The sequence below is a fragment of the Harpia harpyja genome, chromosome 17, assembly GCF_026419915.1.
Source record: "Harpia harpyja isolate bHarHar1 chromosome 17, bHarHar1 primary haplotype, whole genome shotgun sequence".
NCBI classification, from domain to species: Eukaryota; Metazoa; Chordata; class Aves; order Accipitriformes; family Accipitridae; genus Harpia; species Harpia harpyja.
In genome coordinates this window covers 30,372,659-30,393,845 of record NC_068956.1, presented here as the reverse complement: position 1 = coordinate 30,393,845, position 21,187 = coordinate 30,372,659, and the positions used below count along the sequence as shown (strand labels likewise).

The following is a 21,187-nucleotide window of genomic DNA, read 5'->3' as shown; positions in this document are numbered from 1 at the left end:
GAGCCAAAATCTTTAGTGCTTCATACACCAAAGAAGTTCAGGATTAACTCTTACGATGCCTTCAATTCTAAATGAAAATGTCTTTATGGGGCTTCTGCTTTCTTCCCTCCCCCTGAAACTCCTCCAGGAGTGGTGGTCAGGCACCTGTGTAGAGCAGTATCCTCCACCATAGTTCCTTCTTTCCGTCAGCCATGTAGCAATAGGCCTTGCGTACTCCATGTCTTTCAGAAGCAATGTTTGAAGCAATGCATAGGCAGTGGTTTCCACTGAGACCGCATCATTGCCATTTCCCCAGTAGCGCTGCTGCTTTGCTGCAAGAATAACTCAGTCTTGAATCCCCTTGGTAAAGACATTTGCCAGAAATGACTATTGTTCTACACAGTAGATACTTCATGTCATAGAACTGAGGAATCACAAGACACAGATGCTGTCATGAGAGCATAAAATCAGTTGGGAAGCAGAGATAATGGAAAAAGGAATACCACAGTTCAATTTTGACTTATCCAACCATCACAGTCTAATGACCCCATTGTACAGCAATGTCCATCTGATGGAGTGGTAGCATTGTGTCTGGTGGTCCCCAAGAGATAATAGCATTAATTATGCCCATAAGTCCAGTCTTGATTAAGGAGAAGCATATTCCCTATGCTTAAATTATGGCTATTAAACCATAATGTATTTATCAAACGAGTTGGGAGAAATTAGTAGCATGGCAGCGCAGCCACACAAGGAACCGACTCAGCATTAACCACAGCCACACACCGTGGGGGAAAGAGGTGACATCCATGTGGAGCTGGAAAAAAGCACTCAGAACTGGCGGGGGGCTTTGAAAGCAGGTGGGCTGGAAAAGACATTTCCCTCTTGATCACAAATCCAGTCTGGACTACTCCCATATGTAGCTGTTCACTCCTATTTATTCATCAAAAGTTTCTTCTTTCTCAGCTGGCTTGGAATTGTTTTTTTTAATGCACTTTAGGGGTTTGGAAACTTTGGTAGGCAGCGAGGGAAGCAGAAGAAGTAAATGACTATTTACCATGGTTTTGTTCCAATTCCAGTATCAGATAAGATCATGATCCAAACTTCACAATGCTAAGTTGTTACTTCATAGTGATATTAATTATGCAAATTACATATTACAATTTCAACATTGACATATTTAATTATGTGATTTAAATAATTAAGTATATTACAAATATACATACAAGCTTCTATAAAATTAAATGGTCTTCATTTACTGGAATATGTTTTGTTCATGTAAGAGTGCTCAAAGTGCTTTAATTAGGAAAAGTACTTTCTAGCTGAATTTTTAAGAATGATTACCAGTACCTGCATCAAAAACAGAACAGCTCCTTAACTTTTCTTTAGCAAACTGGGTTTCTTCACTATCAGACTGCACAAGTGTCAGAGCATAAGCAGTGATAACTGTAGAATAGCAGTTAGTATTTCTTGAAAGTTGATTTTTCATGTAAGCCACTACTCCTCTAATTGCTTGTACCTGTGAAAACAGAATGGATCCATTTGAAAAGGTCATTCATACCGACTAACTGTTACTGCTGGTGAGAGTACTAGGAAATTAGAATACTTTACTATAGTCATTTTTGAGACAATTTTAATAATTTTTGCTTAGTGATTAAAGCCATTGAAGATGGAGCGTGTAGCCTGAAACACCTTGTTGTACATTAGGCCACGGCATCTTTTCCTATCCACCACAGATGTAAACAGACCTTCACCTCCTCATTTGTAGTACTTTAAGGTAGTAGGGTGGACATGCCATTGTGCAATAGCCTTCAGACTTAAACAGTCAGGCTTCCTACCACATCAGGTGACTTGTAGACCTGTAGAGTCTGTTGCAGTGCTATAGTTACAAAGGCTGTCAAAGCCAAATCCTCTTCTGCTGACCCAATGCCACCCTGAAAGATGAAACATGAAAAGGAAAAGTTAAATGTACACGTATGTGCTTATGATTAAATTTGGAAAATCACTTTTCATGAAGTCAATGACCTTCTTGTCAAACCACCTGACCACAGACCATGTAGTTTTACTCTTTAATTTTGCTCAGTAACTTGTGTCCGCCTAAAGTATATCTTCTAAAATGGCAGCCAGTTTGCATTAAACAATATTAAGAGATTAGGAACCCACTAAGTCCTTCAGCTGGTAATTGAATATTTAATTATTTAACTTCTAGTTTAAAATCTACAATTTCTCATTGGAATATTCATGGCTTCAATTTCCAAACACTAGTGTTTGGGTTTTTTTCCGTTTCTCTGCTACTCCCTATAGAGTAAAGAGCCCTCTAACACACAGAACTTTTTTTCTGTAAAGGTATTTATACACCATTACGACAATCATTTCTTATTCCTCTTCTTGATAAACTAAACACAGTGCCCTCATTAGCTTTTTTCCCTGAAGATCTGCATCTTCATTCCTATTCTTCTTTGTGATTCTTTTGGTCATGCTCTCCTTTGACAACAACCTTAGGATCTTCAACAACCTTTGACAACAACCTTCTCCTTCACTCAGTCCCAAATATTTATCCTTAGGAGAAGGATAGGTTGTTTGCTTGGAAAGACTTAAGGCTCCATACAAAATTATCATGCACAGCTCCTGAAGCAAATGTAAAATAGAAGATAAGTATCTCAGCATGAACACAGGTCAAAAACACCTTTGGCCAGTTCTTGAGCTGTTTTTTTTTCCCCAACAATGTTGCATCAACTGTGGAACTGGCTTTGAGGGTGAAAGCCTCACTAGTGATTTGATAATAATCATTAATAAAATTAATAGATTTTTTAGTGTAAGATCACTACAAAGGTATCTGCATTTTCAATGAATTTTGGAAGATGCACATTGTTTTCATATCCTAGTTGCATGGAGAGTGTAAGGATTTCATGTTTCTGGACACTTATAGGGGATGTGTAGTCTAACGTATGCAATTGGAAATTCTGATTAGGTATTAAGATTTTATTTTTTTTCACCATGGGAGTGGTTAAATACTGAAACAGGTTACCCAGAGAGACTGTAGGATCCCCATCCTTGGAGATACTCAAGACTCAGCTGGACATGGTTCTGTGCAACCTGATCTAACTAGACCTGTTCTGAGCACAGGTTGGACTAGACCAGCTCTGAAGGTCCCTTCAAAACTAAATTACCATTCTATGCCTCTATTGCCTTTGGCAATAAAAGGCATAAAGTTTTACCAAGCACAAAGATCTCAGAATTAATTTTCTAAGTGCTCTAGAGGCATAGGTCAGCTGCAAAATTATCTAAGACTGGAACAAAAGATAAAGGTAGTGAAGTGCTAGCTATGTGTCTCTGACATAACAGACCTTTTAACAACCTCATTTTACATTACAGATTTTCTACTTCTTACATTAAATATTTCTTTTCTTTAGATACATTTCTTGTTACTCAACAACTCACAATATTCCTTTCAGTCCCTAGCAGCCTTAAATGTGCAACAGATTCTTCTAAATACGGATGACCTACCTGCATATTCCTGTCCAATACGGGGTGATGGTCGTGGAATGAATCATCTGCCTGCTGTTGATTAATCAAGTAGGAAATCGAGTTGCGTATGTGACTGTCTTGGACACTAATGTATTCTCTGCACCTTATGAGTACTTTAACAATGAATGCAGTTAACCTGCACAAAAGAAAATGTTCCAAACTTGTGCTGACATATATTTATAGAAGAGTATATTGACAGGAAAAGAAACATACTAATTTTGTACATAGACTCATATTGAATATAGTGCACTCACTGGAACCTAGTGAGTTATCATTCGACATCAACATGAACATTTCTGCTCTGTGGCAAATGCAAAATAATCAGTGGCTCAGTACCGATCTCCTTCATCAAGGACTAAACATGCTCAGAGACTTACATGGCTGACTATCCATGACAAAAGTATGTAGGTAACACCATGCCCACCAGATTTTGAAAATCCGTCCTCCCAGAAAAACTTCTGATGCAGCAAATGATAATAGAGGTATTTGGGAAAAAAAAACACAACTGAAAAATACCTTACCATACACTACTGGGGGTTGTTTTGAATGCCCCATAGGAGCCATCCACCTTCTGAAACTCAAGCAGTCTAGAATAACCTGCATGAACAGGACAGCACGTAACTGTTCAGAGAATAGATATATTTCTTGGGCATTTTCTTACATCACTTATATTAACATGTACATGTTCAGTACTGACTAGTGGAAGAGTACATGGACATGTTCACTGGTACATTAAGGAGGAAATGACTGGGTCAGCAGGCCTTTGACACAGAAAAAGCACTAGGCTTAGAAGGTGCTCTGTCTTGTTTGACTTATTTGAGCCATGAGAATAACCTGAAAACTGCACGTGTCTATAGTTAAAAAGCATTTTCTGTGTAGTGAATCTTGGGAAACTTATTTCCCATTACTGATAACTTTTCAAGCTGTTGACTTTATGGTGCATGGAATCAAAAAATATACAAAACATCATTGCTTGGGTCAGACACCGGCTTAGAAATCATGAGTTGTAACCTCTGATCTTGACTGCTATTTTCTTGATAAAGTCTGTATCATAGCCACACAACTCATTTTCTACTCTGGTGAACTTTGATGAGAATCAATAAAAGCATAATATAGGGACTAAATGCTGCTGATAATACTAAATACTCATCAGCAGGATCTCATGTCACTTTAGGCAATCTTAGATAAAGAGGCAAAGACCTCCATTCAGCAACGTTTAGCATGTTTTTAATCACTATTGATACCCTTATTTTTCTTGATGAAATGTGTGACACATGTTTTCTGAAGGTCATGAAGACCAGTGCATTATATTGCTTTATGCCATGTGCACATCACTACAGTTAGAAAGATCAGCTGTACCTGCTACAATACTGATAGCTCTTGGACACTGTGTTAGTGCCTGTGAACTGGAACACCTCCACTTCCACATGCTGTACATGTACCTCCACTTCCTGGCTTTGCTGTACATTTAACACCAGCTTTGGGTCACATCTCTCCCTCCCTGGGTTGGTCCAAGGCTGTTGGAGTCATTCTAGCTCATGTAATGAATACAGGAGTGTGGAAGAGAAAGTGTCAATATCATGATTACCACTGGGAGTTTTCTTAGTGATACTCCACTTGCCAATGATAGACAGCTCCAGCAGAGATACTGACATCCCAACTGGCCATCCTAAGCACTGTCTATGATCCATAGGAAGAAATAAGCATTTTTAGCACATGATTCATCTTGATCTATTTTGCACATCTACATTAGGAGAAAATGATCAACTGGTCTTTGCTGTCCATTTGCTCTGAAAAGAATTGTCATTGATCAGCTCAGATTTTACTTTCTACCTCTAAATTAGGCAAGAGAGAGGGTGGACTGTGAATGTCAATACTGTACAATGTCAGATGTAGGCAATTAGTGACCTGAATCCTCCTCACCAGTTCTGTTTCTCATGTCTGTCTGCAGATCGTCAGAGGCATTTCTGCATGTCTGTGTTAAAACAATGCTCCCTCCTTTGGCATTTAGCAATGGTTAGTGTGCAATGCAAAAGGATAACAAAGACTGTGTCAGTTGGTCTCTGGGGTTTTTTTTCTGCATACCTTTTTCAATCATGTTAATGGCTTCCTCCTTCCGTTCAGGATTAAAGTTCACCCACTGCTCACTGGCATCCAAGTACTCAATTGCATAGACTGCAGGGGCCATTTTCACCATTGTTTGCTCTGCACAGCCTGTGGGCACTTGAATAAGTTTCTCAACTCCAGTGAGACTAAGACAATTTTCAACAGGTTCATCCATAATACTCCCTGTTGTAAAAAACACAAGCCATAGTACATATGGTATTTAAACTTCGTTGGTGTAACATGAAGAAAGGTGATACTAACTGTAGGTTGACATTCCAGCATAGCCTGATACTTCTCATTATTAAACGCTGTTTTCAGCTACTTAAGACTTCGTAAAGCTGGAGAAGAACAAGGATGAGGTGCCAGGCCCTGGGAAAGCTGGAGAAAGGAGGTTGGGGCAGTGAAGAAGCACAGAGGAGAAAGAGTTCTGAGGCTACTGGAGGCAGGGAAGCAAGGAAAGGAGGAAAGACTGATGCTTCAGGTTCAGGCTGAAAAAGTCTTGTCAAACCAGACCTGATCCTCCCACAGAGGGCAAAAAGATCATGCCTTAATCATGCCAAACATTTTGTGCAGAGGTTGGTTTTTTTTTTTTCTCTCTGTAATTTTCTCATTTGATGAATTCAAGCATCCCCATACCTTAGAACCGGGATTTGAAATGGAAGCCAATAGCCTTTGTGTCAAGAAATATTTTACATTTGCTGGGAAAAAATGTTTCTATCATTAATAAGAGTACTTGCTAATAGATGTTTTTAAAATATGTATGCATGAGTATACATATATGTATACTATTATTTGATTAAATGAATATAGGATTGTACAAATTTTCTCTTTAGAAAAACAGAACTTTCCAGAACTTATACATCAGAGTCAGGCATCCTTATTTCTAAAGCAGCTTTCTGCAGACCTACGTGCAGTGTGGCATTGTTAGAGAAGGTGAACTCTTCCCTTCTCTGGCCTTCCCATAAAGTTAGCCTGGGCACAGTGAGGCAGGATGGACTGCATAAAGCTATTATATCCAATACAAGTGAGAAGGAGTAATTAGAAAGGGGAAAGGTACTGGATCAGCCTTGGGGCTGTTTTGTTTTATGACGTGGGCATGTAGCACAGACCATTTGAGTCACAGCAGAAAAACTAGAAGGGAATGGAAACTCAACATTGAGGAATGAGCAGCACAAAGGGGCATGTCTCTTGTCACCTGTGGAGAAGTTATTGACAAAAAATTACATTTACCTTTCAGGCTAACAAACACGTGACTATCAGAACCTGGTACCATATCAGATGGTCTGTTCAGGTCCAGTGTATGGGACTTTACTGTAAATAAATAGTAAATAGAGATCTACATCCAGACTCTTTAAACATAAAAACATACAGTGTAATTTTAGAACATGCTTTTCATTAAACATCTCACAGTTGATGGCAATTATAACAGAAATGTTATCAGAAACATTAATGGAAATTTATGAAAAGAAATATACTTATCTTTCTTAAATTGGTTTAATTTTCAATCATTAGCAATATTTTTTGTCTTGAAATGAGGCTTTTTTTAAAATACCTTTTACAACCCATTAGTAAATGAAACAGACGCCTACTTAATATTTAAAGAATGCTACATTGAAACACAGATGTAATACAAATCAATTCTAAACATTTAGAATGAAATTATTTTTCTTTCCTGAGTCTTTTGCTATGTATTGGATGAAGAGATCTGTGACAAGTTCTGGTCAACCAAAGCAACGTTTGTATGTTAAGAAGTATTTCACTGCACCCATCAAATATTCATACCAGGCTTTACACCCCCCATCCCTACCTCAAACCTCATCTGTATCTAATTCTTTTGTGTAACTTACAGCCACTGTTAATGCAAATGGTCTTTTCTTCTCTCTGTAGAACACCTTCAGCCTGTACAATTGAGGAAAGAAAAGTCAAAACTTTTGCAAGCACTCACACCTGAAATTAAGCTGTGTGAAAGCCACGATCTCTGCCCTTGCACTAGACCAGCAGGTGGCAGAAATAAGTTATTTTGGAGTGAGATTTCTCTCCAGGTAAAAACAGTCTCCGAATTGAAATGCTAACAAGCTCTACTGAATTTTTGTTATCATTGACATATTTCCCTGGATGAAATTCCTTTAGCCAAAACTAACCCAGAAAAATTAAACTTCAAATTTTATTCTCAGCTTTGTGAGGTGTGCAAGTGAAGTTCACAGGCAGACTCACTTTTATAAACCTCTCATCTGTGAAAACCACCAAGTTCTGCATTCATCTTGTTGGTGAAACTTAAACTTTTTTCCCTTCTGATTTCCACACACCCCTCTTCCTACAGTTTCTATTTTAATAAAGCTATTTTTACAGACACTTTTAGTGTTTTGGTGTACCACTGAACTCTGAGACTGTGTCTATCTCTAGAAAAGTTATGGTCTGTAACAGCGGCAGGTTCCCGGCATCCCATGCCTTATCTTTAGCTGCATGGCTATCCCCTGACATTAATGGTGCAAGGATTTATATTTTGCACTTTTTGTGTGGATTGAAAATAGGCCTCAATGGGCTATTTGGGTGTAATGACGCTTGAAGAGTCATCTTTTCTAAAAGGCTCCTCCTTTTCATCATTTTGAAAGAGAACCAAGGTATTAAATAATCAATACAACATCTTTGTTTGCCTGTATGTGTTTTACCTATGCAATTGTTAAGATTGAAGAGCCATTAACTAGAAAGAATAAAATAGGGTTTAACTTTATGACTAGCAGAGAGTATTTCCTTCTCAAAATATTGCTAGATGGACACCTTCAATGTTGGCTTCATAAGGGAAAAAGAATTTTTACAAATGCTGATGAAGCAGGTGGAAGTTAAAGATTACAAGATGGGCATCGACTGCATGAAGGAAGTTGTTGCTATGTCATGGATAGGAGGATGCCTTTTTGCTGTAGAAAACAATTCTTTCCATATACACTACACACAAGCCCACCACAGGGTTAAATTTCTTCCCCATGCTCTAGCACAATCCTTGCTGAGAAACAGGTTTCCTGAGATTGTTTCCATCCTTACGTTTCTATGATTTCGCTCCCTTGACAAGGGCTCCACACATAGTGAATGTTATATTTGAGGAGAAACATATATTCATGAAGTGCCTGCCCTCAACTAGTTATACCTACCACAACATTGAGGTTCTTCCTAATGCTATCACTGTGCCCAGAAATTGTGTCAAAGGCAGTAATAATAATTGGAATTTCTCCCACAGTCAGAGGGACAACTGAGAAGTAGGCTGGTGTTGCAGAGTTCCCCTTAACCACCAGCGTCAGTTGCACAGCCTTCTCTGTTGCCTCTGCGGTGCACAGCCCCTTCACTGCATCCATCGTCACTGTAACCTGCAGGGACAAGGCAATGCCTGTGATCAGGCTTAGTGCATCACCGTGCAGGAAAAATACTCCAGCTCCACCATGTTTAGATAAGAATGGGAAATGACATGACAAACGGGTATAACAGGAGACTAGCTTTTACTTAAAAAGGAAATAGCAATGCAGACATTTTGCAAAACAGAAAGTGTTTTTCATTTCACTCCCCTGAATTTACTATTCTCTAGTTATAAAATGGGAAAACTTTTTTCAGCAAGAAGTGATCAAATGCTGGCACGGCTTGTCCAAAGAGTTTGTGGAGTCTCCCTCCTCGGAGATATTCAGTATTTGACTGGACAAGGCCCTGAACAACCTGCTCTAACTGGACATGCTCTGAGTAGCAGGTTGAACTAGACACCTCTGGAGATCCCTTCCAGCCTAAATTGTTCTATGACCCTATGGTCTGTTCACATTAATCTACATTCATTGACTAGGGCTGTGAAGGTAAATCAGCTAGTATTTCTTCATTACACTAAATCTGCACTATAGTTTTGGCGTATCCCTGAACCACAGGGAAGTAAGAAGGATAGTACATTTTTATACATCCCAGCTCTACGCCATTCAACACAGTTCAGAAGATGCTGGTCAAGCAGAGCTTGCTGAGAGATGAGAAGAAATGAAAAAAAGAACATCAGCCTGAGGATGATGGAGGCCCTAAGCCCAGTGACAACTGTGGCCATATGCAGAGCTGGACAGGTGTCACAGGCAGACAAAAAGTGGCTTTGCATTGTATGCACAATGAATTTTGTGGCTTACTTATTGGATTGTGTGCTCATAATTTACCTCTGTATCTTGTGTACCTGCTTTACCAGCAGCTGGGTGTTGCCCAGATTGGCAGGCAGCAAAAAAGTAGCTGGTTGCTTCAATGAAGGGCGAGAAGACAAAGAATTGGGCTGTATAATATGGTAAATAAAAATCTGTTTTATATAGTAAGTTTGATTAGCAAGTAGAACCGGATCCTGCCCCTGGGGAGACTTTCAAAACAGGAGCATGATGTCTGGGCTGTAGGAGGTCACTGAAAAGTGGCTGGGTCATTTACATTATTACATAGCCATGCATCTAGCTAGGTAGATGTGTACAGCACATCAGTTGGTGGTAATACTACCTGGAGATCGTTGGGCAGATAGTTGTAAACCACTGCTTTTATTTCTAGTTGTTCATGGCGTCTGACTGAGTATGGTAATCTCAGGGATACAAAAAAGTCTTTGAAAACTTCAAAGGTGTGGGGGTCAGCTATGCAAAATCCTGGGATGAGAAAAAAACAGAGTTTAGAATTACACACTTAACATCAGCTGATAAAAAGTTAAATGTCTAATCAAAACTCATTGCCTGGGCTCCCCCGGGGTCAAGAGCAGGAGACGAAGACAGTCAGATCCAGAAAACATTTCAACTCTTTCCCTGAGAGATCTATCTCAGGGGCAGATGATTTGCACTCTGAAGTCACTGCCATGGTTTTCAATAGGTAAAATTTGGCAGGAGTGTTTGTAGCTTTTGTGAGAGAAACGTGGCCCAGCTTTCCTGCAAAGGCCATGTTTAAAACAGAATGACCTGTCCTCACTTTCTGTAAATACACTCCATGCCCATTGCTGCACCCCTGGATGAGCCTCCCTTACTGAAGGGGAGTGGGCAGTACCAGGTGGACCCTTTGTCCCTCCTGCATCGTCCTGGTCAACCCCCAGGAGCTCCCAGAGAGCAGCACCTGGGAACATGGGCTCTCTGGTGTCCAGCCTTGCTGATCCTCTGCTAGTCTTCTGGTGCTCTTCTCTTCTCTGGCTTTCCAGAGACCACAGACCCTCATGCTTCTCTGAGCTGGCCAGAACTTGCTCCCAGAAATATTCAAATAAAAGCAGTGTAATTACCGCTACCTTTCTTGTGGCTTCCTGGCCATATGGAAGCTAAAATGAGATGGTTTATAGATTGGAAAGAATAAGAGACAGTTTTGATTGTATAATCCATCCTCCTTCAGAGCCCACTTCATGTTGTTTTTATAAGTATGTATCTATCCCTTAAATTGTAGCTGGGCTTTAAATATGGCATGAATGAGAGGAGTAAATGTCATGATCAAAACACTTTGTGTTTTTCAGCACAGACTGTTTCACTCTGTCAACATAACATTGTATCTCTGTTTTAAAAAATATACATTCTCTATTCATCCATACAAAGAAACCCAATAAAATACCCAATACTTATACCTTTTTGGGGAGATATGCTTATTGCCTGAACTTCCCAGGTAGTTATAGAGTCAGGAGCAAAATTTTCTACACTAAGAAACACAAAATAAAATGTATTAGGAAGGATGTATAAAATTTGAACATTGTCATTTGCTGAAGCTTGAGTATTGTAAGGGAAAATAATATTCCCCCAGTTGTGGAGACGAAGTACTTGCAAATATTCTGAAGTCCTCTGTATCAGATAACACATAAAGCTGATATTTATATACATTTTACTGTACACATTTAGACATATTCATCTAGTGAAGTAATACAGTACCTATGGTTCCCAGGGTTTTTCACTTCTTCAAAATTCCACCACCAGCTCTCAGGAAAATAACTGCGCAAGTTGACAGAGGTTTCATCAAACAATTCTTCATGGTCATCATAGTCTGTAAAACAAGAGCAGGGTTTCTGTTCTGAAGTCTTTGGCTGCTGACCTTACACTCTTTGCAGGGAGTCAGTCTGTCAGAGAGAAAGCAGCATGAAAAATCCTTTGAATTAAAAGACCTATCTGGGTTCCATCTTGTGCATTTAAAAAAAAAATAAGCTGAAAAAAAAGAAGCAATGACCAAAGATTGTCACTGAACAAAAGGATAATTCTTCTTTCCAAGTTCAATAACTATATGCTACCAAACAAGAAAACATTCTCCTTTAGGAATGCATAGTAAAGATGTTCCCACCATCCCGTATTTGTGACAGAGCATGAAAGGGGAGCTCTGAGAAAAATGGTAGCAGAAATTACACTTAGAATGGGGTCATTTTCAACGCAAAATATTTTTTTTGTAACATGAGCTCTTGTGTGATCAGAGATAGACTTTGGGGAGAAGGAAGGAAAAAAGAAACAAAATTGTCTTTGGCTGAAGTGGCCCCTTCTCATGAGGTAGTGTTTTGGAGGTATTCAGGTGTTATAACAGTAGTACCACTAATGAAATAGTCATCAATCTGAGGTCACTCAGTCTCCTGAATGCAGACAACCACCCCCTTCTCTGCTCCGCTGTTTGCAGCCTCCCCGGGTGCGGGCCTGGGCCAACAGCCCCTCCACAAGGCTGGTTTGGGGCCAACGGTGGCTACAGTGATTCCTGCCTTTTCTCACACCAAGAAGTTATCCTATCCCACTTCCACCTTCACAGTGTACAGTTGTGAATGGCCTGGGGATGCTGCACTATGCTGGGGCTCACTGAAATGTTGATGTGAAAACTTCCTTCCCAGCCACTCAGCATTAAATGCCCCTTAAGCCTCCCTTGCCACCATACGAAGGGTATTTTTCTGTAGACAGTTGCATGCCACTGTTCTTTACATCGTGCCAAGCCCACTCTGATCCTCCGCTTCGACTCCTTTCTGAGGACTGTGGCTTTCTCACAGCAGTCCTGGAAGGCGTTTCTGCATTTGGGGGAGCCAGCCACCTTTGTTACCCTTTTTGCACAAGAAAACCTCATGGGATTTAATTTCATTCCATCTTCACAGCATTTCTGTAGATCAGTGTTTTGATATTTGCTGGCTGCAATATAATTAAAGCCCAGAATTAGTGCTGTGGAAGTAGCAATAAGTGTAAATGTGTTCATCATGCTCATTCCTGTCATTCTTTGCAGTTAATGTGAGTTGCTATAGCAACAGTCTAACTTCAGCTGGGGACCTGTTCTCCATCCTAAAACCAGTTCACAAACACAGGAGGAAAGCATGGGCCCTATGGCATCCTAGATATTCTATTCTAAGTTTTCTCATCAAATTCAGACTGCGAATTAAAAATGTCTCATTGGCAGACTGGAATTAGGTATCTTGGTAGAAATAGCCACGGCAGTGTTCTCATTCTTGAATAGAGAGACCTATTTCAAAAGCAAGGAGGATCCCAGCTTCAGGCCATCATGTCTTCTGGCAAGGAAATATCAATTTGTGTAAACGTTTTTTTTCTTTAAATTTAGACCGAATATTATACTAGCTCTTCTCTTAATTGGAGCACAAAGTACCAAAGCTGGCACAACTTCGAAGCAGAATGTCAAGCTAAAAATAGGATCTCTAAAAAATTTTCTGGCCATACAAATATGGAAAAACTTTAAAGCCATGACTGATTCCATGGCATGATATTTAGCAGAAGTACTTCATATTTGGGATTATAAACTGGTGAATTAATTTCCATTTGCAGCCAGGCTACTCTTTGGTTTTGTTTTTTGAGTTGTTTTCATAGATGATGCATCAGGTCACACGGCATAGTATACACACTCAAGCTAGGTTTTGGCACTTCATGCAAGAACTGGGACTATGAACATCTTGGTATCCTTTACTATCCCATCACTTCTTGACCCCTGGATTCCAGCCAGATCCCTTTGCCTCCTGTTACTAAGCCTTTCAGGCCACCCAGATGAGCAGACATACCAATTCCTGACATTTTCTTCTGAAAATCCAAAGATCTCTTCTGCCGTCTGGTAACCTGGAAGCATTTATAGCCTGGCAAAGCAGAACAGAAGAGCTTGGTTATGATACTATGACAGTAACAGCCTGATCATTCAGGTCATTCATGGAAGACCCATCTTAGGACCCATCTCATTCACAGAAGACCCACAGTTTAATGAGTTACCTTACAGCCCTAGCCCACTGTTGCCTGTCTCAGCTGAGCTGTATACCAGAGGACGAGCAGCCATGATCTGGGCTATATGAGCTGCCAGCACCCAGTGGAAGAACAGAAGAAGAAAAATCCACAGGCAAGGGAGATTTTACGACATCATGATAAAATGTTTCTGGTTTTCAAGCAATCAGCCTCCCCAGATCTATAGCGGTCTTGTACAAACATCTAAAGTAAAGGGCAGATTGCACTTACCTTCCCGAGCTTTGGATTTAATTGTATCTGATAAAAAGGCAAGACCAACATCAGTAAAAACTTGAACACTATTTGCACCACCACCTGCAGAACATCCAAGATCATACGAATTCATAGCATTAAATACCTGCCAAATAAAAAAACGTAGATAAACTGTACACACTTGCAGAAGTGTTTTTTTTTAATATTAAAAAAAATTCTTGTAGCCTTTGACTCACAGAAGCAAGACAAACTGGTGGTACAAGCTGCATTTGGAAACTTAGATTAAAGCTGAACGATGTTTTAATTGGGGAGTGCTTTCAAGTAATGCTTTTTTAATTTACAAACTTGTCTGCTGTAGCATGAAAATACCCATCTTAAATATATAATTAATCTTAAATACATCCTGAATTGCAAAAGCAAAAACATTTTCAAGCTTAGCAAAGCTTTGATTAAGCAATTAATAGCCATTAATTAAATTTTGATCCTCTCATTAGTCATGGAAAATTCCATTTGACTAGTAGATATGGTATTTTTCTTCTTACAGATATCTTACTTTTTTGGCTGTAAGCTTATTTTTCTTGTTCAGAATAAAAATTGCTTTATCAACCGCAGCTAAGGCAACTGTTCCCGCATGGTCTGTTTCAATAAGTAAATTGATGTTGTCTGTTGGTTCGTATATCTCTTGTTCTGTTCTCACTTTAATCTAAATAGAAAAGATTGAAACAAAAATGTCATGTTTGTTAAAAAGCGAAGACTCTTTGGGCCGGGAATACTGTCAGCCATGACTGTCAGCAGTCAGAGGCTGGGATATGTTCCTGTTCTGTGGTGTTTCTGCCTGGGATCCTGTGTTTTGGAAGACATAGATGCAGACAGCTCCCACTAGATGAGAACGTGGGGGGTTAAAAGATGTGTCTGTGGAGGATATTGGACACTGCCTTTCAGCAACACTTAAGCACCAATGGGAATTAAAAGTATGTGTAAAGGGTTTGCTGAACTAGGGCCCTCAACATCATTTTGTTATTTTCCAGTGGAAACAAAATCGCCATGAAATACAGCAAAAGACTAATTAACATACAAAATTAACTGACTTAAACCACTCTGTAATAGTACTACCTCCTTTTTATCTCACATTTGAATTCTTCAACACGTCTGGGTTCAGATCTGGTGCATATCTAATGTAGACACTTCTGTGGTTTACGAGGAAGTAGCCATGGTGATTATGAAATTAACAGGGAATTATTAATAGAAGTGCCAACTCAAACATAACTGGGTAACAAGACCTGCACTTGCTCTGCTGATACCCCATGTTTTTGTTTTTGTTTTGGAATACAATAACAGAAGCTACTTGCTTTGAAAGTACCTTTCCTTCACAGACATCCATAACGTCCACCCATACAGAATCAGCAACAATCTCTTGATGGCCCTTGTTCTCAATGAAGTAGTAAGCTAAAAAGCGAAAGGCGGGCACCATCTTCTCAGTGATTTTAAGGTTTATTATTTTGTTTGAGGAGGGGACCCTTCCCAAAAGTTCGGCTTGTCCCTTTGCCACAACCTGCAAGGCAGAAACAAACAGAAATAAAATATTGTGAATACACACTAGACTGGGCATTATGTTGCATAATTTTATATACCTATATAGAATTTTCTGAGGCCATTTCTGTTTAAAATTTATTCTCTTCTAATGGCACTTAATAGTTTTAATTCCCAGCCTGCATATAAGTAGCCTAGAAGAGATCAGCACACAGTTCCTCTAGCACAGGAGTGTGGTGGTAAGCCTCTGCTACACTGGTCTTATGGCCTGGGTTTGAACACAAATCTATCACCCTCCACTCAGTCTTACAGCTTGAAAAGGGGGTCCCAGATGGCAGTCTTGCTTTTGTCTTCTACAGTAACAGGTCATCACCCTGAGGAGGAGACCAGCTTTATTTAATGTGTATTCAGTACTGAATCTTTCAGATGCTATGGAAGTCTTGGAGCAGGAGGTTTCATCCAAAAAGTATTACTCAGGATGAAGTATCACAGACTGGCCCTTAACTGATTTCAGCTCATCGTTCACTATTTAATTCCTTCCTTCGTGTGTTATGTTAATTATATTCCTGGGTTGTCAGAGGAGTGGAAAACAGACACGGTGGCAGGACTGATAGTGCTCTTCCCTGAAAAAAATACATGCGGCTTTCCCAAAAACATAATGAATGGGCTTCAGGAAGAAATAAAGACATGCTGCAGCCTGGTCTGAAATCCTCACTGCCTTCGTTTAGGTGACCAAAGTTTGGGAGAGAGCCTCACGACTGAGCTCCCGCAGTGTCTCCTACCACCCCTCCCACACACCCTGCCTGCGCAGCACTGCGCCTTCCCAGAGCCCAGCAGCGGCAATTCCAACCCTATGCTAAGTCATCCAATGAAAATTAACCCCCAAACCTAAATTTAACTCCTAGGGATACAATTATTCCAATATATCAGAGTCCTATTAAAAATAAATGGGAACTGGTGCCTGTGGTGCTTATCATCCTGGGAAATATAAGCTGCCAAGGGAAATTAGGATGAAGAGAGGGAGAAGGGGATTAAACATATTTGACATTCAACAGATTCATTCCTGGAATATATCCATGAACACATTTGTCTCCTTCAGCAAAATAAATACTTTGCATTCTTGGTCCCAGGCTGAGCAGGATTGTTTCCTCACTTTTCTACCTATAGAACTGCTTTTCAGACCCAGTTTCAGGATGCTATTTAGGGCCATAACAGCCAATGCCTTCATGACATTATCTGTTGGAGAAAACACTGACCTACCTGTTAACTATCATTGGGTGCAGGTAATATGGAGCCATGGTAATATAAGAATCATGTGTTATTCATTACATAAAAAATAGTTAACTATAAAAGGCATTTTCCGAGATATTCAAGGTCTCCTAGAATATGACTAAGTTTTCTTGTTGCAGAAATCCTATGTATATGTATGATCTGCCCACAACAAGGTGAGCAGCTCTGTAATAGCTAAAACAAAGGTATTTACTGGAATCAGACCAATAAAAATAATATTTAATATTGGCTTATCATGAGGAAAGAATACAGATTGGAAGGAGTGGGAAAGAACGAGATCTGGATTACGAGAAATCAAATTGTCATAGATATCATAGAAGTTATCTCTCCAGGATTTCAGCCTTCAAGGCTGTCAGTTTAGTATCTTTCAAAAATTTCCAGATAATTATGCAGACAAACGTTACCCCATATGGACCTATTTGCTCTAGACTGTATTAGAAACTACAGACTAAAATTTGTACTTATGTCCTTCTTCAGAAGAAAAATTTACAAAGATTTGTATATTACATGCCCCCAAATATATGCAAATATATAAAAATAATAGAATCAAAGAAGTAGTTTCTGGAAGGGACCTGTGGAGATCTCTAGTTCAACTGCCTGCTCTAAGATGAGCCATCACCAGTGTAACATTAAGTCAGATGTGGTTTTCTGTAGTTGAGTGTTGAATGCTTCTGAGGATGGCAATTCCCTAAACTCTCTGAGGAAACTCTTCCAGTAGTGCATTCATCACTAGTGAAAAGATTTTTCCAAAATGAACCTTCCACAAAATTTGTAGCCTTTGTCCCTTGTTATATTGCTTGGCACCACCTAGAAAACTTTGTCTCCATTATGTCTGTAATTCCTCTTCAAATAATTTTAGGTTGCTGTTAACTCACTCTTAGCCTCCTCACCAAACTGAACAAGCCGATTTCCCTCAGCCTGTCTGGTAGGTTAGGTGTGCTAGGACACTGATCATCTCAGTTGCCCTTTGTTGGACCCCTCTGGTTTCCCATGTATTAGTAACTAGATAGATGTTCTGGGTTGTATAATTTCTAAAAGAAATTACTGATATGCTACTATTCTGTTTACCATATAATAGAAATAGTCAATCTTTCCACTGCCAGACTGATGAATATCATTCAAGGTGATGCGTAAGGTATCTTCAGGTGCCACAACAGTACGTGGGATGCTGATGCTGAGGTAGTTTGGGGAAGCAGACTGGTATCTTTCAGCTCTGATACTGGTTTCAGGTGATTCTAATTTTTCTTTTCCCTCTTCAGCCTTTACCTGTCAGGGAAGAAAAGGACAGAGTGAAGTGTCCTTCAGGAGACAGTATAGAGTGTCACCCTTAATTCATATCTTGCCAGGTTATTCAGAAAATGCTGGGAAATTAGATGCATCACTGCTGAAACCTCATTAGCAGAACCTGGCATAAAAACCCAGGATTTTAGTTACTTTATTCTCTCACCCTATTTTGTCTCTTGCTGTATTTGCACTTGATATTTTTCAGCCTTGGCTCTTTCTGAATGAGAATCAATGGCTCAAAATCACAAAGTGATTTTGTACTTAGACAGCTTTTTTCCCGTTTTATACTGTGGACATAATTGAAACCTCTGAGCGTCCAGATGTAGCCTATTGTCTGCATGCTCAGGACCTTTTACTTCACCTTCTTCTCATCATTTTCTGTCACTTCTCACGGTGATATTCCTTACAGTCCCATTTCCATCTTTCATGCCAGGAAAATGCACATCCGAACCCCCCGAAAAGCACCACTACCACCAATGTATGCACTCCCAAAGTTCCGATGTACGCGAGTGTCCTCCACTTCAGTAAGACATCCCTCAGGCCCCTGGTCTTTCTAACATATCTTACACAATCTGGACAAAGCTGTGCAGATGGTCTAAGAAATCATGTTCCACTCTCTGTGCTAATTTAATGAAAACTGATGATCTTCACAGTCATTTGTAATTGTCTTATGAGCTCTTCTCAGCGGTATATTTTTAAACTTGGATGTTTGGGTTTTCTTTACCATTATTTGAAGCATCTGAGCATCTCCAGGGATGTCGAATGTAAAGGGGATTAGACCGTCTTTATCAGAAAATGCAGTCTTCTTCATTGGTGTTTTTCCAGGCAAGTTAACAGTAGCAGTGACAGGTAGAGAGGCAGCAGGAGAGCCATCAATCAAAGTGACAGATGCCTATTGGAAAAAAATGTTTTTCTGTTACTTCAAGGATATGCCTGGGTTTAAAAAATGCCCACAAACAAGAAGCAATTATTTTTATAAACTGAGAAGAAATACAAAACTGTACACATTCGTGTTTGACAATCTGAGCTTTGAGAAAAGGGGGTAGCAATTGTCTCAGTCTGGACTCCAGCTAAGGTAAAAAACTGTGAACACAGATTAACAGCTGCGCCAGATTTTCACAGCATCTATTAGATCTCAGCCAACCCCAGAGATATTTATATTTAACTATAATAAGGTAAATTTCTAACTTTAACTCTTTGTGGAAAACTTTGTAGAGAAACTTGAAGGCATGAAGTTTAAAAACTCAAAAACTTAAATACATTTTTTTTAAAAAAGACAATACCCTGTTTTAGTTTTCAGAATTTTAATTTGATATGGGATTAATTTGATACATTATTATTTTAATCTTTTGATATGGAAGTGAGGAAGAGAATCCTATGTGTTTTATAAAACCTTGTAGCACAACAGTGCACAGATGACTTCCAGAACAGAAAACCAGCATTTTCTGGCTTGTTTCCCTGCTCAGGCTCTGTGTGTACAGAAACGAGACAAACCAGACACAAACAGTAGCTCCCTGTCAGACTCATTCCTGAAGGTCTCTGCCCTACAGAGCTCTGACTGGATCAGATAAGGATTTTATAAACAGTGCAGATATAAATCCCTTGCTATGGAGGCAAATGGACACAGTCAGCTAAATTCTACATACCACAACAGTGAAGGGGGCTCCAGGCACAAAATACTTTTTGGTGTTAGACAGATCAACAGCATAAGGAGATTTCACAAACTTCACATTGCTGAGTTCCTCTTCCCTCATCTCACCACCTGTTAATATCAAACAGTATGTGTTGCTATGGGAGTAACATCCATAATTTCTGTTTTCAAAATTAATTGGATTTTTAGCAGTATATGTAAAGAAAACTGAAATATGATCCCTCCCCAAAGAGCTTCAGTCCTGAGAAGAGGAAGAGATGGGTGCAGGCAGATGGGGAACACAACCAGAGAGGGCAGTGTGATGTGTACGGTGCTCCAGCGAGCCAGCACTGACAGGTGTGTGCTCTCGACAGCTCAGACACTGAGACCTGCAAAGTGGTTTGTTACTCACAACATAAAAATTCCCCTCTAACACATCAATCAGAACAAGGTGCCTGCAATCACAGAGCACACTGGTACCACAGGAGCCACTGTGGCCATGCACCTCCCTTTCCAAGCTGTTGGGGCTTCGTTCCTGGGGGAAGGCTTCATCAAAGTCCAACATAAAAGTCACCCAGAATCAGTAGGGGGGTTTGGATGTTAGATCTCTAATTTTCTGAAAGAGGGTTTTTTTTCATTTTTTACTGCTGGTGAGAGTTAATATTACCTAATATCATCTTCTGCAACTTTACACCTACAAGACAGCTTGAGCATCTGCTTCCCATCTAAGATTCTTCTAGTTAAACCTCTTATTCTTCTAGTTAAGTTCTAGTTAAACCACTACCCATAACTACTTCTGAAAAAACCCAGTTACATGGCTTGCTTGAAACTAAGTGCATTTAGAGACATACTTTCAACATCCTTATTTTCCACTTTAACAGTCCAAGGTTGAGAGGTGTCAGTAAAGCCCACCAGCCTTGCCCTGTCACGCATATAATTAATACCAAACCCAGCAAGTACACAAGTGTGAAGGCAGCCTGCCTGTGGCGGAAAGAAGAAGTGTGCGCAGTGTGGTAGAGACCACGTCACACCACAAGATCTTATATCCATCATGCTGGTGTGGTTAACGGGAGGTCTTTCAACCCCTTTTGCTCTTGCAATAAATGTCGCAGCAATAGTGCATGTAAGTACCTATAGTAGAGTATACTAAAGAACTTCACAGCTGCAATGCATCTGACTTAATTCTAGGATTCTAAGGAATCCTACTTAGTTTTTAGGATTTTTAGGAATTTTTAGAATTCTAGTAATTCTAAGCTAAGTAACTAGACTCCTGTAACCAATGGGGACACTTCTGGAGTGCAGTTTAACCCATCCATTCTCTATACTGACTATACAAAGCGCCTGAGCTCTGACTAGATACCTTACTTCCAGATACCTAAATTAAAAGGGATCAGTCTCCCTATGAACAAGAAAAATCCTGCTCATGTTGGAACAGTCTGCTTCGTCGCAG

General features: G+C 39.7%; 1 protein-coding gene across 5 annotated transcripts in view; it reads right to left on the bottom strand.

Moving 5' to 3' along the window:
* Positions 1–21,187, bottom strand: part of LOC128153545 (complement C4-like) — a 78,465-nt gene that overhangs the window by 42,948 nt on the left and 14,330 nt on the right. For all 5 annotated transcript variants that reach the window (XM_052812979.1, XM_052812977.1, XM_052812978.1 and 2 more), the window contains exons 10-29: positions 19,754–19,869; positions 18,832–18,999; positions 17,892–18,089; positions 15,364–15,555; positions 14,557–14,706; positions 14,022–14,148; positions 13,580–13,651; positions 12,507–12,707; positions 11,487–11,598; positions 11,189–11,259; positions 10,102–10,241; positions 8,757–8,969; positions 7,458–7,509; positions 6,841–6,921; positions 5,590–5,793; positions 4,026–4,101; positions 3,484–3,640; positions 1,815–1,910; positions 1,327–1,495; positions 145–311 (exon numbers count right to left, since the gene is read on the bottom strand). In XM_052812979.1, coding sequence (XP_052668939.1) covers positions 145–311; positions 1,327–1,495; positions 1,815–1,910; positions 3,484–3,640; positions 4,026–4,101; positions 5,590–5,793; positions 6,841–6,921; positions 7,458–7,509; positions 8,757–8,969; positions 10,102–10,241; positions 11,189–11,259; positions 11,487–11,598; positions 12,507–12,707; positions 13,580–13,651; positions 14,022–14,148; positions 14,557–14,706; positions 15,364–15,555; positions 17,892–18,089; positions 18,832–18,999; positions 19,754–19,869 — 2,762 coding nt within the window. The remainder of the gene's footprint in view (positions 1–144; positions 312–1,326; positions 1,496–1,814; positions 1,911–3,483; positions 3,641–4,025; positions 4,102–5,589; positions 5,794–6,840; positions 6,922–7,457; positions 7,510–8,756; positions 8,970–10,101; positions 10,242–11,188; positions 11,260–11,486; positions 11,599–12,506; positions 12,708–13,579; positions 13,652–14,021; positions 14,149–14,556; positions 14,707–15,363; positions 15,556–17,891; positions 18,090–18,831; positions 19,000–19,753; positions 19,870–21,187) is intronic.